General features: G+C 40.8%; 1 protein-coding gene across 2 annotated transcripts in view; it reads right to left on the bottom strand.

Moving 5' to 3' along the window:
• Nucleotides 1-2,663: 2,663 nt before the first annotated feature.
• KAT14 (lysine acetyltransferase 14) overlaps nucleotides 2,664-23,259 on the bottom strand; it is a 40,923-nt gene continuing 20,327 nt past the window's right edge. For both annotated transcript variants that reach the window (XM_019710719.3, XM_019710721.3), the window contains exons 7-10: nucleotides 15,380-15,516; nucleotides 7,830-8,005; nucleotides 6,293-6,483; nucleotides 2,664-3,705 (exon numbers count right to left, since the gene is read on the bottom strand). In XM_019710719.3, the coding sequence (XP_019566278.2) occupies nucleotides 3,532-3,705; nucleotides 6,293-6,483; nucleotides 7,830-8,005; nucleotides 15,380-15,516 (678 nt within the window). In that variant the 3' untranslated portion in view covers nucleotides 2,664-3,531. The remainder of the gene's footprint in view (nucleotides 3,706-6,292; nucleotides 6,484-7,829; nucleotides 8,006-15,379; nucleotides 15,517-23,259) is intronic.

The raw sequence follows: 23,259 nt of genomic DNA, 5'->3' as shown, positions 1-23,259 counted from the left end.
CCCCCAAGTTCAGGGACATTCTGCCAATCAAATAGCCAGTACGCTTAAAAATGTCCACTTTAACAGAGACCAGGGCTATTCCTGATTGTAGGAGATAAAAGCATGATAACTGAACGCAACGATTGATCTTGATTTTCTTTTGCTATAAAAGGAAGTAATAGAACAATTAGTGAAATCTGGGTCTGTAGATCAGATAACAACATGGTGTCAATGTTAACTTTCCTGATTTTGATCATTGTACTGTGGCTAAGTAAAAACATTCCTTGTGTTCAGAAATGCAAACCAAAATATTAAGGGTAAAGGGGTATGATATCTGTAACTTACTTTTAAATGGTTTAGAAAAAAAGTGTGTGTGTGTGTGTGTAAAGAGAGCAAGAGAAAGGCAAATGTGTAAAATATTAACATTTAGGGAATTGGTATAAAGGGTATCTGGGAATTCTTTATCCTCTTTTGCAACTTTTCTGTCAAGTCTGAAATTATGTCAAAATTAAAAATAAGACATTTTAAAGGTATTGTTTGCTGAGTCATTCATTTTGAACCTTTGTCACAACCACCTAGCTGGCTCTAGAAAGTTCCTTCTCCAATCTGAATAGGCTTAGTTACTACTTTTTGGCTCACACACCCCTTTGAACACACCCCTTTGATGAAGCTTTAGGTCCCCTCCCAGAAAAACATTTATACTTTTATACTAACACTTATTTGCCTTTGCACACAACCTCCTTAGGTTACGAATCCTGACCTGAGAGACTGGCAAGGAATATCCCCACACTCAGAAGGTGGGAGGTCCAAGTAGCGGGCAGGTGTGCTCAGCTCAGAATCACAGGTTACCATTCAGGGACCAAACACCATTTACATCCATTTATCACACCTCTGCAGAGAGGGAGGGGCTAACGCAGAGGCAGTTCCAGCCTAGATGGAGTCGCGGTCTTCTGCTTTCAATCTGCACGACCTTGGCACTGAGTTAATCAGCCCCTTAAGCCTCAGTTTTCTCTTCCATAAATTTAGAGGCCATTATAGTACCACCTCATAGAGTTCTTGGGAAAAGTAAGAGCTCAGAAGTGGAGCTGCCATTAATTTTGTATTTTTAGCACCTAGTATGTGTCTACTCAATGTCTTATGGACTTAGGGTTTTCCACCCAACCCAATAGAGCGTTGGCTCTAGAAAGGCTGAGTGCAGTCCTGCTGCTACTCAGGGACACGAGGCTACTGCCTAAGGCTTAAGCCCCAGAGGCCCAAGAGGCCAACAATTCTTGTTTTTCCATGACCCTCTGAGATGGGACCTCTGCTTCTCATCCCACTTAGAACCTAATGCCTTTTGTTAGATGTATTTAATTTAGCTTTTAGCCATACTCAGTTTAACTATAATACTAGACGTTTTGGCTAAATGTGAACATACTGAGTGTGGGGGCGGAGCCCCAGAGAGTAGTTTCCAGGCTCTCGGCCTCACATAGACAGGTGCTGGCTCAGGTAGTAAATGGCCAACTGTGATTGCATGGCCATCAGCTGTGGCTAGTTGGCCGTCAGCTGTAACCAGTGAGCCATTGGCCACTAATATAACTGCTGTGGCTACGCCAGCAAGAGAGAGAAAGAATGGGGGCTAGCAAGAAGATGGCGGCTGGGCTGGCAAGTGTGGGTGGCGGTTTGCGGACAGTGTGGATCCAGCCTCCAGTGAGAGTATAGTGCCGCCAGAGAGAATATAGTGGTATGACTCCCCTACCTATGGCTCCGTGGGTGTTCCTTTTTGGCCTCACCATATCCTGCGTTCTTGTATGGGGAGCGGGAGCAGAGACCCCGCCGGGAGCCCTGCACGACACTGAGTAATATGTTTGCTTTTCAACTATACTCATTTTCCCCTCGAAATTCTTAAAATGACTCGAATCATAAGTGTCATTCAAAGTGAATACAGGGCTGTGTTGAACCCCTATAGTGTCACTGCTGAGGAAAAGAACAAGACTGCAGCTCTACGCTGCACCCTGGGGGCTTGTCTGAGCAGAGGCTCAAACTGCCCATCTTTCTAGAGTGTCAACACTACCTGAAGCTTGGGGTTAAAAAATCCATTATTTTAACATTAAAACAGATATACTTAACGAGTAGAATATAACATACTTCCAGTTTTAATTAATCTTAGAGGACACGAGTGCATGTCAGGTGACAGCTGGTCTCACCCTCTCTGCTGGGTCCTTGAAGGGCAAAGCTGGGAAGTGCTGGTTTAACTCTCTGGAAGGGGAGGAAGACGATAAGGAGTCCAGAGGAGGCAGACCATCACTGTGGGGAACCTGACAACAGTGATTGTCCACGTCTGGCCCTGGGCCAAGTGCTGGGGAGGACAAAGCGGGTGGCAGCCTTGGCTCTCAGGAGCCCTGAACCTGGTAGGTAGAGACAAGCGACAGCACAACTTGCAGATCATCTTCACGGGAGCATGATGCATTCCCCATGCACAAGCGGATTCACGTTGGCTCTACGTACAGCCTCTACAGCAGAAGTTCCTCATTTGTGGTCCACAGATCTCTGATCCAAAACTTTAAATGTGCACAGTTTTCTAGAAAGTATTTAGTTTTCTCTGGATTCTCAAAGGGATCCATGTCCCCCAAAATTAAGAACCACTGCTCTTAATTAAAGAGAGATTGAAAGCAAACTGATAAGATTGACACTCCAGCCATAGGTTGTTACAAGGAAAGATTTTTATTTGAGGACATCTAATGCTTTTGGAAATGCTCCTGTCAGATCCCAAAAACCTGAGACCATCCCCAAGACCTCCACACACACACACACCAAACAGCCTAGTAATGCAGACAATACAGGTCTGTTCACAGCCAGTTCTCCTTCCATCACTGCACAGCTCCATCCAGTGGTACAATCTAAAAGCAGCCTGCTCAGCCATTCCAACCCAAACCAACTTCACAGGCATGGCGACAAGGAGATCTCTACTCCCAGGCCAAGCCCCACGCGGGAGATACTAACTGCAGAACAGGTAACGCAACAGGTAGACACAAACATTTCGTTTATTTTGACTGTGACCAAAGTCACAGAGAGATAATAGAATCTCAGTGCCCTAGAAGTCCTACTAGGTTCAACAATAACACATCAAGCTGGGAAAAGGATTGGCATCCCTTTATGTAATCATCCCATAATTTCTCATCATCCCAAAACAGGATAGTGCCTCTCAGGTACTGCATGAATCTTTAATAGCGATCACATGTGCTCATCCTTTACATTAGGACAGATTCTCTCTCACCAAGAGTATCAGTTTGGGTACTCTTTTGTTCTTGCAAACCGTCAGGTGGCAGGAGGACAGCAGCATTTTTCAGTTTGTGGAGTCCCAAGATATGGGTCGGAGGCCTCTCCAGGAAGGAATGGACAGCGATTTTGCTGAAGGGCTGCCCACTACTCATTCCACTGCCCACCTCTTTTCTCATCTCATTGAGAGGTTTGAATGAATGTCTAATCACAGAGAAGATTAGAACACACAGTGAAATGAGTAAGGTCTATGTGGAGACCCGTCTGTCTGTGAAGAGCTGTATTCAACCCACATCAGCGTCGGAGCCTCAGAAAGAATGCATGTTTACACTCTGTGCTCTCCAAGGAGTAATACTTATCATAAAAATCTAAAACGTATTCTTCAGTCTTGAATCCAAACTTCTGGTACAGCAGCATAGCGGGGTTGCTTGCTGAGACGTGAAGGGTTACATCCTTGCCCATGCAGGTCTGTCAAAAGAGTGGAAAAATACAAGATGAAAAGGAGAAAGCCCGAGGGAAAATGAGTAGGTGAAGAAACTCTTTTAAGTATAGATAGTTATGGAAACCGGAGAAGTCAGGGACTGGAGCTGAGACATTGCAACACCTAGCAACAGCTGGAAACCGAATGACATTTTGCTGCTGATCAAAACATTCACGAAAACACACATCAAGACTAAGGAAATTGATGGTATGCTACGTGTTCTTTTTCTCTCCGAAGCAAAGGGCCAAGTGGGATATTGTATTGTCAACTGTATTATTTATAATTAAATTATATTTAAATATGTCAAACATATCAATACCAAACACTATGACAATCTTGAAGAAACAGCAAACAAGATAAGAAGTTCTGCTTTTAAAAACTAGATTTTATCCTGCAAGGGAATGTTAACAATTCCTTTCCCAGATCGAGTAGAAAAATATGTTAAATTATGTGCCAGATATGAAATATTAAGACTTTCATTTAAAGAGCCTATATAGGCCTTCTGAATCCCAAAGTGTACCGCCCATTCCTCCCATCCTCAGAACTGAGATTTCTATATTTAGCATTGGCCCAATCCTAGGGGAAAGAGTAATAATCGTTCTACCAGTCTAAGGTGAGTCCTTAGATTCTTTAGCTACAGAGTAAAGGACCCCAAAAGTCATATAAATAAAGAACTTTTCAATGAGGAAGGCACTGAAATACTGAGGTTGATAAGGTCCTTGTATTTTACCGTCCATGGTTCCTAACAGCCTCTATTTAAGAATGTTGTCAAAGGTAGACAACTACGTTCTTTTTCTCTCTTAAATTCACATTCTTCATCCAAAGGTGCTTTTTAAGACTAGAAAGAACTACTAGTATACCAAGGATAAGAGTGTGTTGTGAGTGTGTATAAAATAAATGTTGTGGGGTGAGGCTAGTGTTCTTTACACTGCAAATATGCAGTCTGACCATGGCCACCACCCAGTACTACTGACTGACTGAGTAGGGCTGTGTTGGCCTATGAGTGTGGTCTGGCTGGAGGCCAGGCACCCACATATAAAGATGAACACTCCTCCCACCCAGGGAATGCTCTTTGAGGACTGCCGGGGCCAGGCCTTGTATCAGGCACACGCAAAACTGTCATCCCTGCCCTGCCCTCAAGCTCTTGCCAGTGAAAGGAAAGGCAGAAATCCTGTAGGTGTTCTGCTAGGACAGAAGGATGAATACAGAGTAGAGGTCAATTCTGAGTGGAGTGGGGCAGAGTAAAGGAGGAACACGGTAGAAGTAACTGAGAAGGTCTCAGTTCAAGACAACCACAGCAGCACATATTAATTCCCACAAGAAGAGAGAAGATAGCAATTCCTAGGAAGACGGTTCTCAAGGTTCCTGCCAACACTTGGGAATTATTGAGCAAGTTTCATTAAAAACCAGAAAAACAACATTTTATCATCTCCATCTATTTAAAAGGAATCCTAAAAAAAAACCAAGCTTATAGATACAGAATACAGACTGGTGGTTGCCAAAGGTGGGGGGGGGGATGGGGGGTGGACAGAATGAGTGAAGGAAATCAAAAGATACCAACTTCCAATTAAAAAAAATAAGTCATGGGATGTAATGTACAGCATGGCAACTATAGTTAATACTGTATTGCATATTTGATAGTTGCTAAGAAAGTAAATCTTAAAAATTCTCATCATAAGAAAAACAAAATTTTATAACTATGTATGGTGATGGATGTTAACTAGACTTAATCATTTCACAATGTACACAAAAATCAAATCGTCATGTTATACATCTGAAATTAATATAATGTTGCATGTCAATTATACTTCAATAGTATAGGTTGGTGCAAAAGTAATTGCAGTTTAAAAGGTTAAAAATAATTGCAAAAACTGCAATTACTTTTGCACCAACCTAATAAAAATCCCCCCACTCCCCAAAAAAAGAATCTTGACCAGTAACACAAAATCATCCATATCAAATAGTTTCTAAATAAAAGCTACCAGAAAATTTCTGGGGGTGAAAATCCTTGCATGTTTTTCTGATGTTAGTATATAAATATACAGTATATTTTCTTTACAGATATATCAAAGGATAAATTATAATTAAATATTAGAATCAAGTCTTAGAAGGTTCACACCAGCTTATACAGTGACAGTAAAAACAATCAGCAATAGAATATGTACTGCTGATTGATACAGTTTAGCTAAAATGTTTAAGTCCTTAAAAACTAAAATGTCCCACTTTCACTTCTCAGAGTCTGGCGGAGCTGAATCTAAGAGCAACAGCGTTACCAATTTGGACAGTGTAAGTGCTTCAGGCTCTCACTTTTGCTATTTTCTCATTTTATTTACTATATATGTTCACAAACTGGCTTCTTTGAAACCTAGATCTAAATGGTAATCTTATTTTAGAGGGGCGAAGATTTTTGTCTGTTTTAATAACCTCACGAATGATGGTGACTGGCTTTCTTTCACTTGGTCTCACATTCCACTGGGCCGTGCTGGGAGGGCCCCCACTCAGTTTCTCCCCTCTTCCAAGTCTTTCGAAAGAGCCCAGAGACAAGTGGGCAGAGGATGAGCACAGACAAAATACCTGAATCAGATGATAAATCATGAAAGTTGCAATCCCTGCTCTTCTCCATTCAGGATGGACAAACAGAAATGAAATGTAAGCTTCATTGTACTTCACGTCGGGAACCATGAAGCCAAAGGCAATGATGACCTTCTTATACAAGACAACAACACTGAAGTCTGGGTACTGCAGGCACTCAGACAGGTCAATGCCTAAAGAAAACAGATAACTGGAGATTAAAACCGTGTGCCTTTTGGCATTAATGCATACCAAGTTGTTCAGCCTGTACTTACAGCTACACCTGCGTGCTAAGAAAAAAAACAAAACAAAACAAAAAAATAAGACAAAGTATTACCATAGATACCACACGTTCAGCTCATAAAAATAGAAGTGAATTTTAGAAAAATATCAAAATTAACATCATCTTTTCTAAGCACACATGTTAAAAGAAGAGAGGCAGGACAGGGTGGATAGTAGAAAGCGCACAGAGGTTCACAACTGGACACACCTGACTTTGAACTCAGCCTCCTTGGCCACAGGTATCAGCGGGCACGTCTCTAAATGTCTCAGCCTCGGTTTCTACAATATTTAAGAGAGTGTATCTATACTTCACAGAGCTGGAATAAAGATCTCCTGAGACTGTCTGTATCATTGTATTCTTTACCTTAGGGATATTCAATGCATAAGCTCTTTTGTACAAATACTGTATTTTATAATAAGGAGGTTAAATAAACAATAATTCCTTCCATAATGTATGGAAGGCACCTAATCTAAGGGCAGAGAGCAGTGAATGCTCCCAGAACGTTCCTCTCAGCCCCCATATCACTCCCAAAAGAGCGAGCACAGCTCTGCTACCACATGCACTGTCACATGATTATCAGACAATAAAGATGACAAAGCTCTCATCCTGATGAACTCTTACCTACACCTGGAAGAAATACATTATTTCCTTCACATTTCAAAACAGAGCAATAAAGCAGATCCACAAAGAATGTGTTTATATTTAGCAATGAAAATGTGTTCCTTTAATTGATGGCTTTGGTCTTTAGAAACAGTATGTTAAAGCTGATAAAACAACAAATCATACTGAGTTTATTCTTACTTTCAAATTCTGTGACTGGGGTATTTCGCTCTCTAAAAACACCTTTTGGTTGTATTAATACTCTGTAAGGAACAGCTAACTAAACAAAGCATACAGAATTATTAAGCAAAAATCAAAAGTGTCCAAAAGCCCCAGCTACCAGTCTGTGTACAACTGATAGACATTAGCTTATATCTAAACATATGTAGAAGCAAACAGGGTGAATCTTTTATTCTGGAAGCAGAGACAAACAGGGAAGAGAAACAAATAAAAACACTGTTTATTACTTTAATTTCAGGTTTCTTCTTGATCTTAGGAAAGAAAGAGGTGTTTATATTTTAATATTAGTAGAGAGAAACTGAATGAAATCATATAAGCAAAGATTTTAGAGTTACATGACATACACTAATTTTAAAAATTACTAAAGTGAACTATACAGAAAACTGATCTTCCCAGTTTTGGGGGTGGGGGACATACCAGGCCAGAAAAACTCCTGACACATAGAGTTTATCGTTGGGATGTGATTTGGCCGGACGTAGCAGTAATCGAGCGGTGCATCAGACTCCGGTATCCAATGAGGGTCACTTCTGTGCAGGTAGGAACGAATCTGTGACAGGAGTTGCAGTTTGGGTGGCTTTGTTTCATAATCACGCCTCCAGTACCACCGAAAATAAAGAAATTAAAAAACAAAAACAAAAAATACACTATTATGCCTAGCCATTTGGTTCACATAAACTTTTTGATCTACTTGAAATTTTGAACTATGTTGCAGTACTTTAAATGGCAGCTAGCTTGATAACAGCTACAATACTTTTCTGGTATGAACTTAAAATTTACTCTATTAACATTGTCAGACCAAACCCCTCTGTACCCACCAGGAACTCTACTCATGCTGGTAAGCCTTATGAACAGAGGGAGGAAATAGAAACAGCATCCTAATTTAACCTTCTGAGTGCTCTGACCAGGACAGAGCCCAGGGCAGGTAACGCCCAACTCTGCCAGGGCAGCTGAGAAGCATCAGAGACCAGGGGAATGGAGCAGGCTCGCACACTGCCTTTCCACATGTCTGCCTAGGAGGCAGTGCCAGGCAAGAAGCATCAGGTGACTATGGAGCTGCACAGCCTGGATGGGCAACTAAGACGACGAGCTCTGTCAACCAGCCGAGACAGCCAAGACTGGGGTCTCTCATCAGTTCAGCTTCCACAGCACAGCCAGGACCATTCATCAGAAATGGTCCCAACATCTAGTCCAGATTTAGGCCCAATTGAGACATCTCTCCCATTTTTTTTTTTATTTCACAGATTATTCAATATATGTAACTTTAAAATTTAAAACAGGTATATAGCTAGGATGGGGAAAAATGGCGGCATGAGGTGAGCCTCTGTGAAGCTCCCCTGGAATTTACAACGAATTGAACAACAATAACTCCACAAAGGAGTCCCTGCACAGCAGACAGGCAAGACGAAAAGGCCGACTACCGAAGGCACCTACAGGTGGGTGAATCGCGTGAGCGGGGGAGGAGAAAAGGGACAAATGCAGAGACGGAGCCGTGCGGGCGCAGGACGCAGACATAGCTCAGTGCGCCGAGCTCGCTGCTTCCCGGAACTACCGCAGCTGCGGGAGAGGGAAGAACTCGGACTGCTAGGGCTCCGCCCGGGCTCCACAGGGCTGAGGGGACAGCATATGACACCGCTGAATCCAACACTCATGGCAGAGACCTCGGAGAAAAGACTGAGGGAAGAAGGCTGAAAACGGTGGTTTAAGCCCTCACTGCCGAGCAGAGAACGGAAGCCTTAGGCACCAAGACTAGCCACCCCCTCCCTACCCTCCCAGAGCTCGCCCTGCCCCCACTGCCCGGTGCTAAAAACAGAACAGTAGCAGTGTCATATCAAATAACAGAATATTTGCTGTTCTAAGAACTGTGGACCACAGACACAAATTCGCAGCCCAACTAGTTCCGGCAAAGGGGAGGGAGCTGTGGAAGCAGGACCAGCTGTGGTGGTGGTCACCATTGCTCTGGACCACCTCTCACAACTCACCCCGCCCCTGGCCCCACCTATCTGGGGGATCCCTGCAGGAGTAAACAGAACTGCTGAAACATATGGGCTCTGTATCTGGAGCTGGAAGAGCTTTGGAACATCAAAAGCTCTCCGCATACCCACATGGACACTGTGCCCTGTGACCCAGGTGAACTACTAACAGAGGAGAAGCCCGTATCCCAGGGAATCCCCCCATTGTGTGAGAAGCTGGAATAGTGCAGAGAAAACAGCACTACCGTGTCAGAGAGGAAAAATAGGCTGCAGTCGGAGAAAAAATAAAACATTCTACCAACAAGTACTAGAAAACAAAAGAAAGACCTCTTCCTATCAACCTGTTGCAGAAGCCACTCCTGTAGATGTCTAGGAAGAGAAATAGTAAATCAGTAATTGCCATGAATAACCAAGGCAACAAGATAGCTCAGAAAGAAAGTGAAAAGTCTCTAGAAAAGGCACTTAAAGATACAGAAATATGTGACTTAAATGACAGAGAATTCAAGATTGCAGTTCTGAAAAAACTCAACGAGATACAAGAAAACACAGATAGGCAGTTAAATGAACTCAGAAACACAATCAAAGAACAGCATGAGCATTTTACGAAAGACATTGAAATTTTAAAAAAGAACCAAATAGAATTTCTGGAGATTAAGAACTCAATGAAAGAAATTAAGAATGAAATAACCACCTTGGGTAGTAGAGTTGACCAGACAGAGGAAAGAATCAGTGACATCGAAGATAGAAACCTGGAAATTACACAGATGGAAGAAGAAAGAGACTTGAGACTTAAAAGAAGTGAAAGAACTCTACAAGAACTTTCTGACTCCATCAGAAAGAGCAATAAAACAATAATGGGCATACCAGAAGGAGAAGAAACAGAGAAGGGAACAGAGAATATATTCAAACAAATTGTCAATGAGAACTTCCCAAACTTGTGGTCAGAACTGGAACCTCGAATCCAAGAAGCAAATAGAACACCTAATTACCTCAATCCCAACAGGCCTTCTCCAAGGCACATTGTATTGAAGCTGTCTAAAATCAACGACAAAGAAAGAATCCTCAAGGCAGCCAGGGAAAAGAAGACAGTAACCTACAAAGGAAAGCCCATTAGATTATCATCAGATTTTTCAGCAGAAACTCTACAAGCCAGGAGGGAGTGGAACCAAATATTCAAACTATTGAAAGTGAGAAATTATGAGCCAAGAATAATATATCCAGCAAAGGTATCCTTTAGATATGAAGGAGGAATAAAGACCTTTCCAGACATAGAGAAGCGGAGGGAATTCTCTAATACACGACCTGCACTACAAGAAATACTACAGGAGGCTATTCAACCACCATCAACAGGGACAATTTGTGGCAACTAAAACATAAAAAGGGGGAGAGTAAAGGCCTGAACTGGAATATGGGAATGGAGAAAGCATGCTGAAGAAAATGGAATACTCTAAATATCAAACTTTCTTTTAAATAAACTTAAGGGTAACCACTCAAAACAAATCCAGAACTGAAATATGTACTGTAATAAAAGAAGAAACAGAGGGAAACATCATAGAATACCACCACACAGAAATAATAGACAACAACAAAAAGGCAAAGAAACAATGGAGACACAGCCTTACCAGAAAACTAAAGATAGAATGACAGGAAATCCTCACATATCAATAATCACCCTAAAAGGAAATGGACTGAACTCACCAATAAAAAGGCACAGAGTAGCAGATTGGATAAAAAAACTAAACCCAACCACATGCTGTCTCCAACAGACACATCTCAGCTACAAGGACAAGCATAGACTCAAAGTGAAAGGGTGGAAATTGACACTCCAAGCAAATGGTACCCAGAGAAAATCAGGTGTAGCCATAATGATATCAGATGAAACAGACTTCAGGGTGAAAAAGATAACAAGAGACAAAGATGGACATTTCATAGAGGTAAAGGGAACTATACAACAAGACGACATAACAGTCATCAATATTTATGCCCCCAATCAGGGAGCACCGAAATACGCCAAGCAACTACTAACAGAACTAAAGGGAGAAATTGACCAAAACACAATTATACTAGGGGACTTAAATACATCATTGACAGCTATGGATACATCATCCAAACAGAAAATAAATAACGAAATAGCAGCCCTAAATGACACATTAGATGAAATGGACATAATTGACATTTATAGAGCACTTCATCCTAAAACATCAGACTATACATTCTTTTCTAGTGTACACGGAACATTCTCAAGGATAGACCATATATTGGGACATAAAATCAGTCTCAGCAAATTTAAGAAGACTGAAATCATACCAAGCATATTCTCTGATCACAAGGCTTTGAAATTGGATATCAACTGCAAAAAGCAAGCAGGAAAAAACACAAATACATAGAGATTAAACAACATACTTTTAAAGAACAACTAGGTCAAAGAAGAAATTAGATGAGAGATCAAAAGACTCATAGAAACAAATGACAATGAAAATACATCCTACCAAAATTTTGGGGATGCAGTGAAAGCAGTTTTAAGAGGGAAATTTATATCATTACAGGCCTATCTCAAGAAACAAGAAAAATCCCAAATAAATAATCTCATGTTACACCTTAAAGAACTAGAAAAAGAAGAACAAGTGAAACTGAAGGTCAGCAGAAGAAAGGAAATGACAATAATCAGAGCAGAACTAAATGAAATAGAGAACAAAAAGACAATAGAAAAAATTAATGTGACAAAGAGCTGGTTCTTTAAAAAGATTAACAAAATTGACAAACCCTTGGCTAGACTCACTGAGATAAAAAGAGAGAAGACACGAATTAACAAAATCAGAAACGAAAAAGGGGAAGTTTTCACAGACACCACAGAAAAACAAAGAATCATCCAAAAATACTATGAAGGACTATATGCCACCAAATTCAATAACCTAGAAGAAATGGACAAGTTCTTAGAAACATATAGCCCTCTGAGGCTGAACCATGAAGAACTGGAAAATCTAAACAGACTGATCACCAGTAACGAAATTGAATCAGTCATGCGAAACCTTCCCAAAAGCAAAAGTCCGGGACCAAATGGCTTCACTAGTGAATTCTACCAAACCTTCAAAGAGGATCTAATACCAATCCTGCACAAACTCTTCCAAAAAACTGAAGAAGAGACAGTACTCCCTAACTCATTTTATGAGGCCAACATTACCCTGATACCAAAACCTGATAAGGACAGCACAAAAAAAGAAAACTACAGACCAATATCTCTGATGAATACAGATGCAAAAATCCTAAATAAAATTCTAGCAAATCGAATACAACAATGCATTAAAAAGATTATTCATCACTACCAAGTGGGGTTCATCCCCAGGGCACAAGGATGGTTCAACATCTGCAAATCCATCAATGTGATACAGCATGTAAACAAAATAAAGGACAAAAATCATATGATTATATCAATTGATGCAGAAAAAGCATTTGACAAGATACAACATCCATTTATGATTAAAACACTTAATAAAATAGGTATAGAAGGAAAATACCTTAACATAATAAAGGCCATATATGACAAGCCCTCTACTAATCTCAAAATTAATGGTGAAAAGCTGAAGCCCTTTGCTCTCTGTTCAGGAACACAACAGGGCTGTCCCCTAACACCTCTGCTTTTCAACATAGTGTTGGAAGTCCTTGCCAGAGCAATCAGGCAAGAGAAAGAAATAAAAGGCATCCAAATTGCGAATGAAGAAGTTAAATTATCACTCTTTGCAGATGACATGATGCTATATATAGAAAACCCTAAAGACTCCACCAAAAAGCTATTAGAAACAATCAACGAATACAGTAAAGTTGCTGGCTACAAAATCAACGTACAAAAGTCCACTGCTTTCCTATATACTAACAATGAAATCTCAGAAAAAGAAATACAAAAAACAATTCCTTTTACAATTGCAGCAAAAAGAATAAAATACCTAGGAATAAACTTAACCAAGGATGTGAAAGACCTATATGCTGAAAACTATAAGACATTTTTGAAAGAAATTGAAGAAGACACAAGAAATGGAAACACATTCCGTGCTCATGGATTGGAAGAATCAACATAGTTAAAATGGCCATATTACCCAAAGCAATATACAGATTCAATGCAATCCCCATCAAAATCCCAATGGCACTTTTTAAAGAAACAGAACAAAAAATCATCACATTTGTTTGGAACCACAAAAGACCCCGAATAGCCAAAGCAATCTTAAGAAAAAAGAACAATAATGGAGGTATCACACTCCCTGACTTTGGCTTGTACTACAGGGCTACAATAATCAAAACAGCATGATATTGGCAGAAAAACAGACACATAGACCAATGGAATAGACTTGAGAACCCAGAAATAAAACCACATAAATATGGACAGATAATTTTTGACAAAGAAGCTAAAAACATACAATGGAGGAAAAGACAGCCTCTTCAATAAATGGTGCTGGGAGAATTGGATAGCCACGTGCAAAAGAATGAAACTGGACTGCTATTTGTCACCATGTACCAAAATTAATTCAAAATGGATCAAAGACTTAAGCATAAGACCTGACACAATAAACTGCATAGAAGAAAACATAGGTACTAAACTTATGGACCTTGGGTTCAAAGAGCATTTTATGAATTTGACTCCAAAGGAAATAGAAGTGAAAGCTAAAATAAACGAATGGGACTATATGAAACTTAAAAGCTTCTGCACAGCAAAAGAAACCATCAACAAAATAAAGAGGCAACCAACTGAACGGCAGAAGATTTTTCCAAACAGTGCCTCCGATAAAGGGCTAATATCCAAAATATACAAGGAACTCATGCAACTCAACAGCAAAAAAACGAACAACCCAATTGAAAAATAGGCAGAGGACCTGGAGAAACATTTCTCCAAAGAGGACATACAAATGGCAAATAGACATATGAAAAAATGCTCAACATCACTAATCATCAGAGAAATGCAAATAAAAACCACAATGAGATATCACTTCACCCCAGTCAGAATGGCTATCATCAACGAGACAAATAGTAACAAGTGTTGGAGAGGCTGTGGAGAAAAAAGAACCCTCATACACTGTTGGTGGGAATGCAGACTGGTGCAGCCGTTATGGAAGGCAGTGTGGAGGTTCCTCAAAAAATTACAAATAGAATTACCATATGACCCAGCAATTCCTCTCCTGGGTATCTACCCAAAAAATCTGAAAACATTTATACATAAAGACACGTTAGCTCCAATGTTCATTGCAGCTTTGTTTACGATGGCCAAGACATGGAAACAACCAAAATGTCCTTCGATAGATGAATGGATAAAGAAATTGTGGTATATATACACAATGGAATACTATTCGGCGGTTAAGAAAAGATGATATAGGAACATTTGTGACAACATGGATGGATCTTGAGAGAGTAACGCTGAGCGAAATAAGTCAGACAGAAAAAGCAGAGAACCATGTGATTTCACTGATATGTGGTATATAAACCAAAAACAACAAAAGAACAAGACAAACAAATGAGAAACAAAAACTCATAGACACAGACAATAGTTTAGTGGTTACCAGAGGGTAAGGGGGATGGGGGGTGGGAGGTGAGGGTAAGGGGGATCAAATATATGGTGAAGGAAGGAGAACTGATTCTGGGTGGTGAACACACAATGGGATTCATAGATGATGTAATACAGAATTGTACACCTGAAATCTATGTAATTTTACTAACAACTGTCACCCCAATAAATTTAAAAAATAAATTAAAAAAAAAAATTTAAAACAAAACAATGAGTATGATCATCATAATGAAATCTAACAGAGTTAATTTATCCTTGCTTTTTATGTTTGCATCAAAGGACCATCCTTTCTGCAAAAAAGTACAGTTGAAACAAGTCACAGCTGAGGCTGGACACAGATGCCTTGCTCGCGGGATTTGGTACTTGTTCACACCCACAGAGGGCGGGGGCAGAAACCACAAACATTACTTCTCATGACACGCTCGGCCTCACAGCCTTTCTCCACATACCTGATGTACGGTTTCAAGATCCGGGACGTGTAAGGGCTGACAATACTCTGGTCCACAGCCAAATCTTCTGATCCCACCAAACGATACAAAAACTTGGTGCTTTGGTGCCGAAATCCTTTCCTGGATGGCAAGGCAGTCTATGAGAAGGAAACACTGGTTATTTAAAAATAAACTTGCTCAAAGGATTGATTGGTTTAATGCCACAGAGAATTAGTACTTAAGGCATTTTTATGTCACAAAATAGGTATTTTTACATTATATGTTTGAATAACTCGAGTTTCAACAAAAAATTCATAGGTACTTTTACAAAAAATTTGATATGCAAAACTAATCCTGGTCGCAATAGTTTAAAATCAAAATAACTCAAAAAATTGTAAAGTTATTTAAGTGACTGCAATGCATTATTGAGCACTGAATTTACAGCTTCTCTAGGTTTCATTTTGTCTATATTACACTGTCAGTTTGTTCATCAAATATTAAACAGCATTCGTGACGTGTAGGTAACATACACATGGGTCATGTTTTATGAATAGTTCGTTATTCAACCAGCCATGAGGGCCAATTTTTGCTGTACCTGTATATGGGTTTATTATAATATGTCTCCACTGCAATGAGTTAAGTTTGACAAAAGTAGGCCTGATGTAAATTACATTCTAAAAGAAATCACAATAGTAGAGAGGTTCCACCAGAGGTCCAATGAGGATGTGGTCTTTGCGCCTTAGGCAGGTGTCCTAACTGAACTGGTGGGTTTCGCACTGGGAACCAAGTGGAGATGTCTGTTCTTCACTGAGTGTTGCTCCAGAGCCCTCAGTCATGTAGTAAGAGAACATGTGATGGAAGAGTAAAAAAAAAAAACTACATTTATAAAGTAGTTTGCCAAGTGTTGGATAAAGTTTAGAAACTTGAGTTGTTTTTGTAGAATCAGTTTGCTCTTAGCCTAGAAAATAACTTTGTTGGAAGAAGAGCAAGAATTCCTTCTTTTATAATTTGTTCTCTATTATTGTCCCAAACTGGACACCAAAACTTTCAAAGGCCAACTTTGAAATTCTTCCAGGACTTTAAGTTTCAAAGTGAAATTGAAAGCTGTGGTATATAGTTTCAAATATGGCCCCAATATTTCTTCCCCTGCCTCTGGTACATGTGGTTCCTCATATCAAAAGGCAGAGTCAATTTCCCCTTCCCTTGAATCTAGGTGGGCCTGTGACAGGCTTTGATCAGTCAGAATTGGCAGACGTAACATTCTGGGACTTCTGAGCCCACGCCTTAAGAAGACTGACAGCTTCCACTTTTTCCCTCCTTGAGTCCAGCTCCTTGTGTCCAGGCTGGACCACTGAATGACTAGAGGCCACATGGAGACAGGCTCTGGAGGAAGAGAGGCCATCGTGTTCATTCCAGTCCTGACCCTGCTCCCAGCTGAATGCAGCCACAGAAGAACCACCCATTGAGTCCAGTCAACCCACAGAATCAGAAGAAATATTAACTAGTCATTGTGTTAAGCCACTAAGTTTTGGGATGGTTTGTAATACAGCAATAGATATCTGAAACACTAGACTATGAAATATTACCTGGTTAATGTATCAAGATGAGTCCTGGAGAACGTTATAGATGTTTTATACTACCCCAACTTCTTTCCATCGCCACTGCTTTCTCCCAAATCTAAACCACCCTCAACTTCTGTCTAGATCACTGCCTCCTATCAGTCTCCCTGCTACCTGCGATTCTCACTCCATTATCATCCTTTCCCCACACAAACCAGATTCCTCCTTTAAAAACCAATAAATTCACCTCCCATAATGGAAACTCCTACATGGCTTCCCACTGTATGTTCATAATACAATTCAAACTTTGTCCATGACCCACAGGATCTGGCCCCTCTGTAGCCTCATCTCCCACCATCCCCTTCCTCAGTCATCACTATGTTCCAGCCTCATACACCAAACTAACTCCCGCCTTAGGTCCTGGGCTGGGGCCTTCTGCCCAGAACCTTCCTCAGCCTGGCTCTTCCTTGTGGATCAGGACTTGGTTCACGTGTAACCTCCACAGAAAGTCTGTCCTTAACTACCCCATCCAAAGTGGTGCCACTGCGCTCTGCCCCACTGCCCCACAGCATTCAACCTGTCGGAGGTGATCCTGCTTGTTTAGGGAGTTAGTACTGTCATCTCCGTGCTCACAGATGGCAGCTACATTAAGGGTGGGGGACATTATCTGTCTTCATTCACTGCAGTATCGCCAGGTAGAATAGTGCTTGACACATATGAAGTACTTACGTTAGTTGAATAACAAAATGGTGGAGAAAAAAGCACCCCAAAGTCAAGTAAGTTTGGAAAATGTTAAATGAGCTTCTTCTGGGTCAAATGGAGAGGTAGGTGGGCTGCTGGGTCCCTTCCCCAAACCCAATCTGGGAGATGCCAAAAAGTGAGAGGGAAGACAGAACACAAAGGTTGTGAGAAACCATAAGGGAGATCAAAGGTGGCTGGGTACAGGTAAGGTGGCAAAGGGCAGCCTTGAGCAGAGAAAGGATCTGCACCACAATGGGGATGAGGGAGCTTCCTGTTTAGGCCACTTCCTCTGCTCTGAATGGATCTCTGCCAAACCACTTTGCCAGCAAGCGCTACCTAGTGGGGGGTGATATTAGAGCAGCGCTGGAGCATTCCTGAGATGTAGGGTACAGACCCTCAGGACAGCCCTTGAGCATTCCATAACCCCACAGCAATAACAGCATAGGGAGATAAAAGGAACACAGGGGCCAGATGTCCTGGGAGGTTCCCTGAGGGGAGGTTCCCTAAATGTGGAAAAGGTGAAAAATGGGAAGTGGTGGAGCCCAGAGCCTCCCATTTTACAAAAGTTGCCAAGAGGGTGACAAGCTAGGAAGCAAGCTATTGCCCCTCCGTCCAGGTGTATACAGCCAGCAAAGGCAGCTGGTACTACTAAGGTAAAATGCATTCACAAGGAATAAAACCAAGAAGTAAATAAGTTGTTAAAACAAAAAAGATAGCAAAGTAAACAAACTGTACTGGAAAAGGCAGGAGTAATTTACCAGACAGACAAAATTATTTTAAAAGCACAATAAGTAGTCATCAGGGAAATGCAAATCAACACTACAATGAGATAACACTTGATACCCACTAAGATGGTGTGGGGGGCAGAGCCCCAGAAAGCAGTTTCCAGGCTCTCGGCCTCACATGGAAAGGTGCTCACTCGGGTAGTAAATGGCCATCAACTGTGATTGGATGGCCATCAGCTGTGGCTAGTTGGCCGTCAGCTGTAACCAGTGAGCCATTGGCCACTAATATAACTGCTGTGGCTACGCTAGCAGGGAGAGAGAAGAATGGGGGCTAGCAAGAAGATGGCGGCTGGGCTGGCAAGCGCGGATGGCGGTTTGCGGACAGTGTGGATCCAGCCTCCAGTGAGAGTATAGTGCCGCCAGAGAGAATATAGTGGTATGACTCCCCTACTTATGGCTCCGTGGGTGTTCCTTTTTGGCCTCATCATATCCTGCGTTCTTGTGTGGGGAGCGGGACCAGAGACCCCACCGGGTCCCCTGCACGACAGATGGCTACAGTCAAAATAACAAGCATTGGTAAGGATGTGTGGAGAAATCAGAATCTTCATACAGCACTGGTGGTAATGTAAGATAGCGCAGCCATTTTGGAAAACAGCCTGGCAGTTCTTCAAAAAGTTAAAAAGAATGTTACCATTTAACTGGGCAATTCCACTCCTAGGTACATACCTAAGAGAAACTGTGGTTAGTAGTCACATAGCAGGAGCCTGCAGCTGGGGAAAACAATCTTGAGTCACATCTCTCGGCCAGTAAGAAACAATGAGCGGATAATTGCAGAACAGAAATAAGTGGGTCCAGGAAAGTCCCTAAAGTGATGCCTGCGTATTAGTTAAAAGAGCTGTCCGAAGTTAACCTTTCATAGTAAAAAACACACTGCTAGGTGGAGATTTAAGATGTTAGTGAGACATGTGACATATGAAGTAGCGTGTAGTTATACTGTGCAAGTGCAGGGAAGGACCCACCTCAACATACTTTGGATGGCCCCTAACCCTAAGAGCCTATGAAAATACTGTATGTGTAAACCTCGGGGAGCCACATCCATTCTCATCCAGAGTGTGCTCCCTTTCTGCATCATGCTTTCACTTTAATAAAGCATTCTCTCTACAAAACTGTTTTGCCCACTCTCTTAATTTCTATGCTGAGAGGGGCAAGGACCCCTGTGCCAGTAACAAAATGAAAACATGTCCACATAAAAACTTGTACACAAATGTTCACAGAAGCATTATTCACAACAGCCAAAAAGTGCAAACAGCCCAGTGTGCATCAACTGATGAATGGATGAACAAAATGTGATATATCGATACCATGGGATACTATTTAACCATAAAAAGGAATGAGGTACTAACATATGCTACAACATGGATGAATCTTGAAAACATTATGCTAATGAAGGAAAGCAGTCAGAAAATACCACATATTATATGATTCTATTTATCTGAAATGTCCAGAAAAGGTAAATCTATAGAGACAGAAAGATTAATGGGGGCTTGCTGTGTGTGGGGGGAAGGGGGGAGAAGGGAGGTTGGGCAGTAACAGCTAGAGTTCAGGGTTTCTTTTTAGGGTAATGACAATGTTCTAAAATTAATTATGACTACAGTTACACAACTCCATGAATATATTAGAAACCACTGAATTACACACTTTAAATGGGTGAATTGTATGGTATATGAATTGTATCTCAATAAAGCTATTTTTAAAAAGCATAATAAATAGGCTCCAAGGTAATAAAGACTGGAAACAATAGAGAAGTTATGAAGCATTTCTTATTCATTATCAGATAGTAAATACATGATCACTGAAATAAAGCACTCAGTAACTGATGTGAGGGAAGGTTGAGGATCTCTTCAAAAAGGCAAAGGAAGAGATAAAGAAAATAAGTAATATCATATTTCCCCGAAAATAAGACCAGGTCTTATATTAATTTTTGCTCCAAGACACATTAGGGCTTATTTTCGGGTGATGTCTTATTTTTTCTTGTCCATGTAGCCTGCTCGTAATGCATTGGCAGCACAGCTGTCAGTGATTTTATCCCAGGAATTCTTCACCCAAGTCACGACCTCTTGCAGGCTAGCTTCACAAAATTTCCACGCTGATTTCTCTCCATTCTATTGTCAGTGTAGTCATTGATTTCTATGCACAAATGGTCCTTGAATGGCTTATTTATTGCAATATCAAGAGTCTGGAGATAGGCAGTCATTCCTGAAGGAATCATTACTTGATCTAGTCTTCTCTCTGCAAGGAAGTTCTTCATGTCTTTAGTGCAGTGAGCACTGGCTGAATCCCAGACTAGCAGAACTCTTTGGCCACCTCGCAAAACAAGTGGCAGCATTAAATTGACGCACCTCCTTATAACTGCTTGTGTGCACCAGGCTTTTTCGGTTTCAAGAACATAAATGCCTGAAACACGTTCAACCTTATCTTTCTTGCCCTTAGTGATGATTAGAGGTGGGGCTTTCTTTCCATCCAGACGAATGGCCAAAATACAGGTAACACGTGCACTTTTGTAACCAGTGGAGGGAATGTAGATTGACGAGGCGCCCCTCTGATCAATTGTTGTTTGAGATCCTTGGCCCATAAACACTGCAGTTTCATCCATAGCAATCAAGTTGGACAGTGGGCGTTTAGAAAGGTCGATGCCATCAACAAAGGACTTGAATACAAGTGCACATTTAATAACTTCAGTATCTTCCAGCTTGAACAGTGTTGTTGATCTTAGAGACAGTTCATATTGCTGAAGGAAGCCATCCAGCCAGTGTTGTGATGCTTTGAATTCTTCTGGGGATATTTCTAACTGTGGTGCCATTGCAAGGGCAAATGCTTGAATATCAGCCCTGCGCACAACCAAGGTCTTTGCTCTCCTGTCAGCAATCCATTCACAGATGATGTTTTCCAGCTCAGGAAATAATGGTTGCTGACCTGACCCACACTTGCGCTTCTTAGCATTTCCCTCATCCACTTGTTGACTGAGGTTATCATGCTCTGCTCGCCATTTTTGGACCATTTGGAGATCCAACTTCTCTTTGCAAAAAGCGACTGTTGCCCTGGGAGTCCTCCACGATTTCTTTCTTGTACTCGATGGAATAGCTCTTTCTTTTTGCACTCATCTTGTCTGGGGGTCGAAATATTAATCCTTTTTAACGTACCATTAAATCAAGTATTAATTGAAGACTTACGAGGCAGGAGTAGCAACAAAAATGATGACAGGTAAGAATGACGGTCCACACAAAAGTGACGAAAAATTGCAGGCACCAAAATTCAGAAAACGTTTATTTCACTCGAGTGCACTAACTATACCCATTACAACACACGACGTATTGAATTATGAAAATTCATGTTAGACACAACCACATCCGTTCGTTATCAAGTGCACATATTATTCATGTGTTATGTCTGTGCTCCAATTGGTCATTCAGCAATAAATTCGAATTCATCTGTTTACATAGGCATTTACCTCTCGTCATTTACCTTTGGTATTTACAAATACTTTATTATAATTTATATTATCATTTATTTTAAGTATTAATGTCAATAACATTATTTAATTATATAGTAATATTATGTTGTAATTCAACATGTTTATCGTGTGTTGCAACGGATATACTAAACGCATCCGTCTGGCTGATGATCTTAACTGGGACTTATTTTTGGGGTGGAGCTTATATTATAAGCACCCTGAAAAATGTTAGGGCTTATTTTCTGGTTAGGTCTTATTTTCAGGGAAATCCGGTAGTGTCAATATCTGTATTAGGAGTGTAGAAGGAGAGGAAAGAAATAAAAGGGGAATATATTTAAAGAAGCAATGATGAAGAATTTCCCAGATTAAAGAAGCATATAAGAGGACTTCTCGTTTCCAGTCCAGCACATAAGGAGATTGGAAGTCACTACTGTATCCTAACAACAAGTAAAAAGTTGAGCAAACTGAGGATCAACAACTCTTCTTCAATCCATCAGAGAACTAAGGTTATAGGGCAAACTGCTGCCCCCAAAATTGGAAAGATGAACAGGCAGATACAGAGAATCACAACTTATCAGAGCAGAAATCCATGAACAGAAAGCTCTGGGAACAAATGCCAGGTAGAAAAATCCAAACTGCAATTGACAAATCGCTGGAGGCTCAGTGCAGACAAATCGGAGAAAAATCTCGGGGTCTGGGCAGGTCCAGAACATGACACATTTTTGTGAGTTTTACTTCCAGGAGCTCTACCAGGTTTTCACAGTAAGGATCAAAGAAAAATCCCCTCATGCTTCCAGCAAGAGGAGGGGGAAGTACCCATTTTGAAATACAACAGAGCACAGTGTATTCTGTTTTTCTTAATAAGGCCTGCCTCAAGAGAAACAATTTTGCCAGAGACTAACCTATTGGGTTTTTAATAAGTAGTTTATTAAAAACATTTCTAAAAAAAAAAAACAAAAAAAAAACAAAAAACAAACAAACATTTCTCCCCTGGTTTTATTGAGAAACAACTGACATACATCGCTGCATAAGATTAATGTGCATACAGCATGATGGTTTGATATACATTTATTATGAAATGATTACCACAATAGGTCCAGCTAACATCCATTTTTTCATATAGATCTACAATAAGAAGAAAAGAAAAAAAATTTTCTCCTGGTGATGAGAACTCTTAAGATTTACTCTTGTTAACAACTTTCCTTTACATCTTACAGCAGTGTTAGTGTGGGGACAGAGCCAGGAGTGCAGTTTCCAGGCTCTCGGCCTCACGTGGAAAGGTGCTGGCTCAGGTAGTAAATGGCCATCAGCTGTGGCTAGTTGGCCATCAGCTGTAACCAGTGAGCCACTGGCCACTAATATAAC

This window comes from Rhinolophus sinicus, chromosome 13 (assembly GCF_057876585.1).
Source record: "Rhinolophus sinicus isolate RSI-liver-muscle chromosome 13, RSI-T2T, whole genome shotgun sequence".
NCBI classification, from domain to species: Eukaryota; Metazoa; Chordata; class Mammalia; order Chiroptera; family Rhinolophidae; genus Rhinolophus; species Rhinolophus sinicus.
Note: the sequence above shows the minus strand (reverse complement) of the source record. Positions and strands in the feature narration are given on the sequence as shown.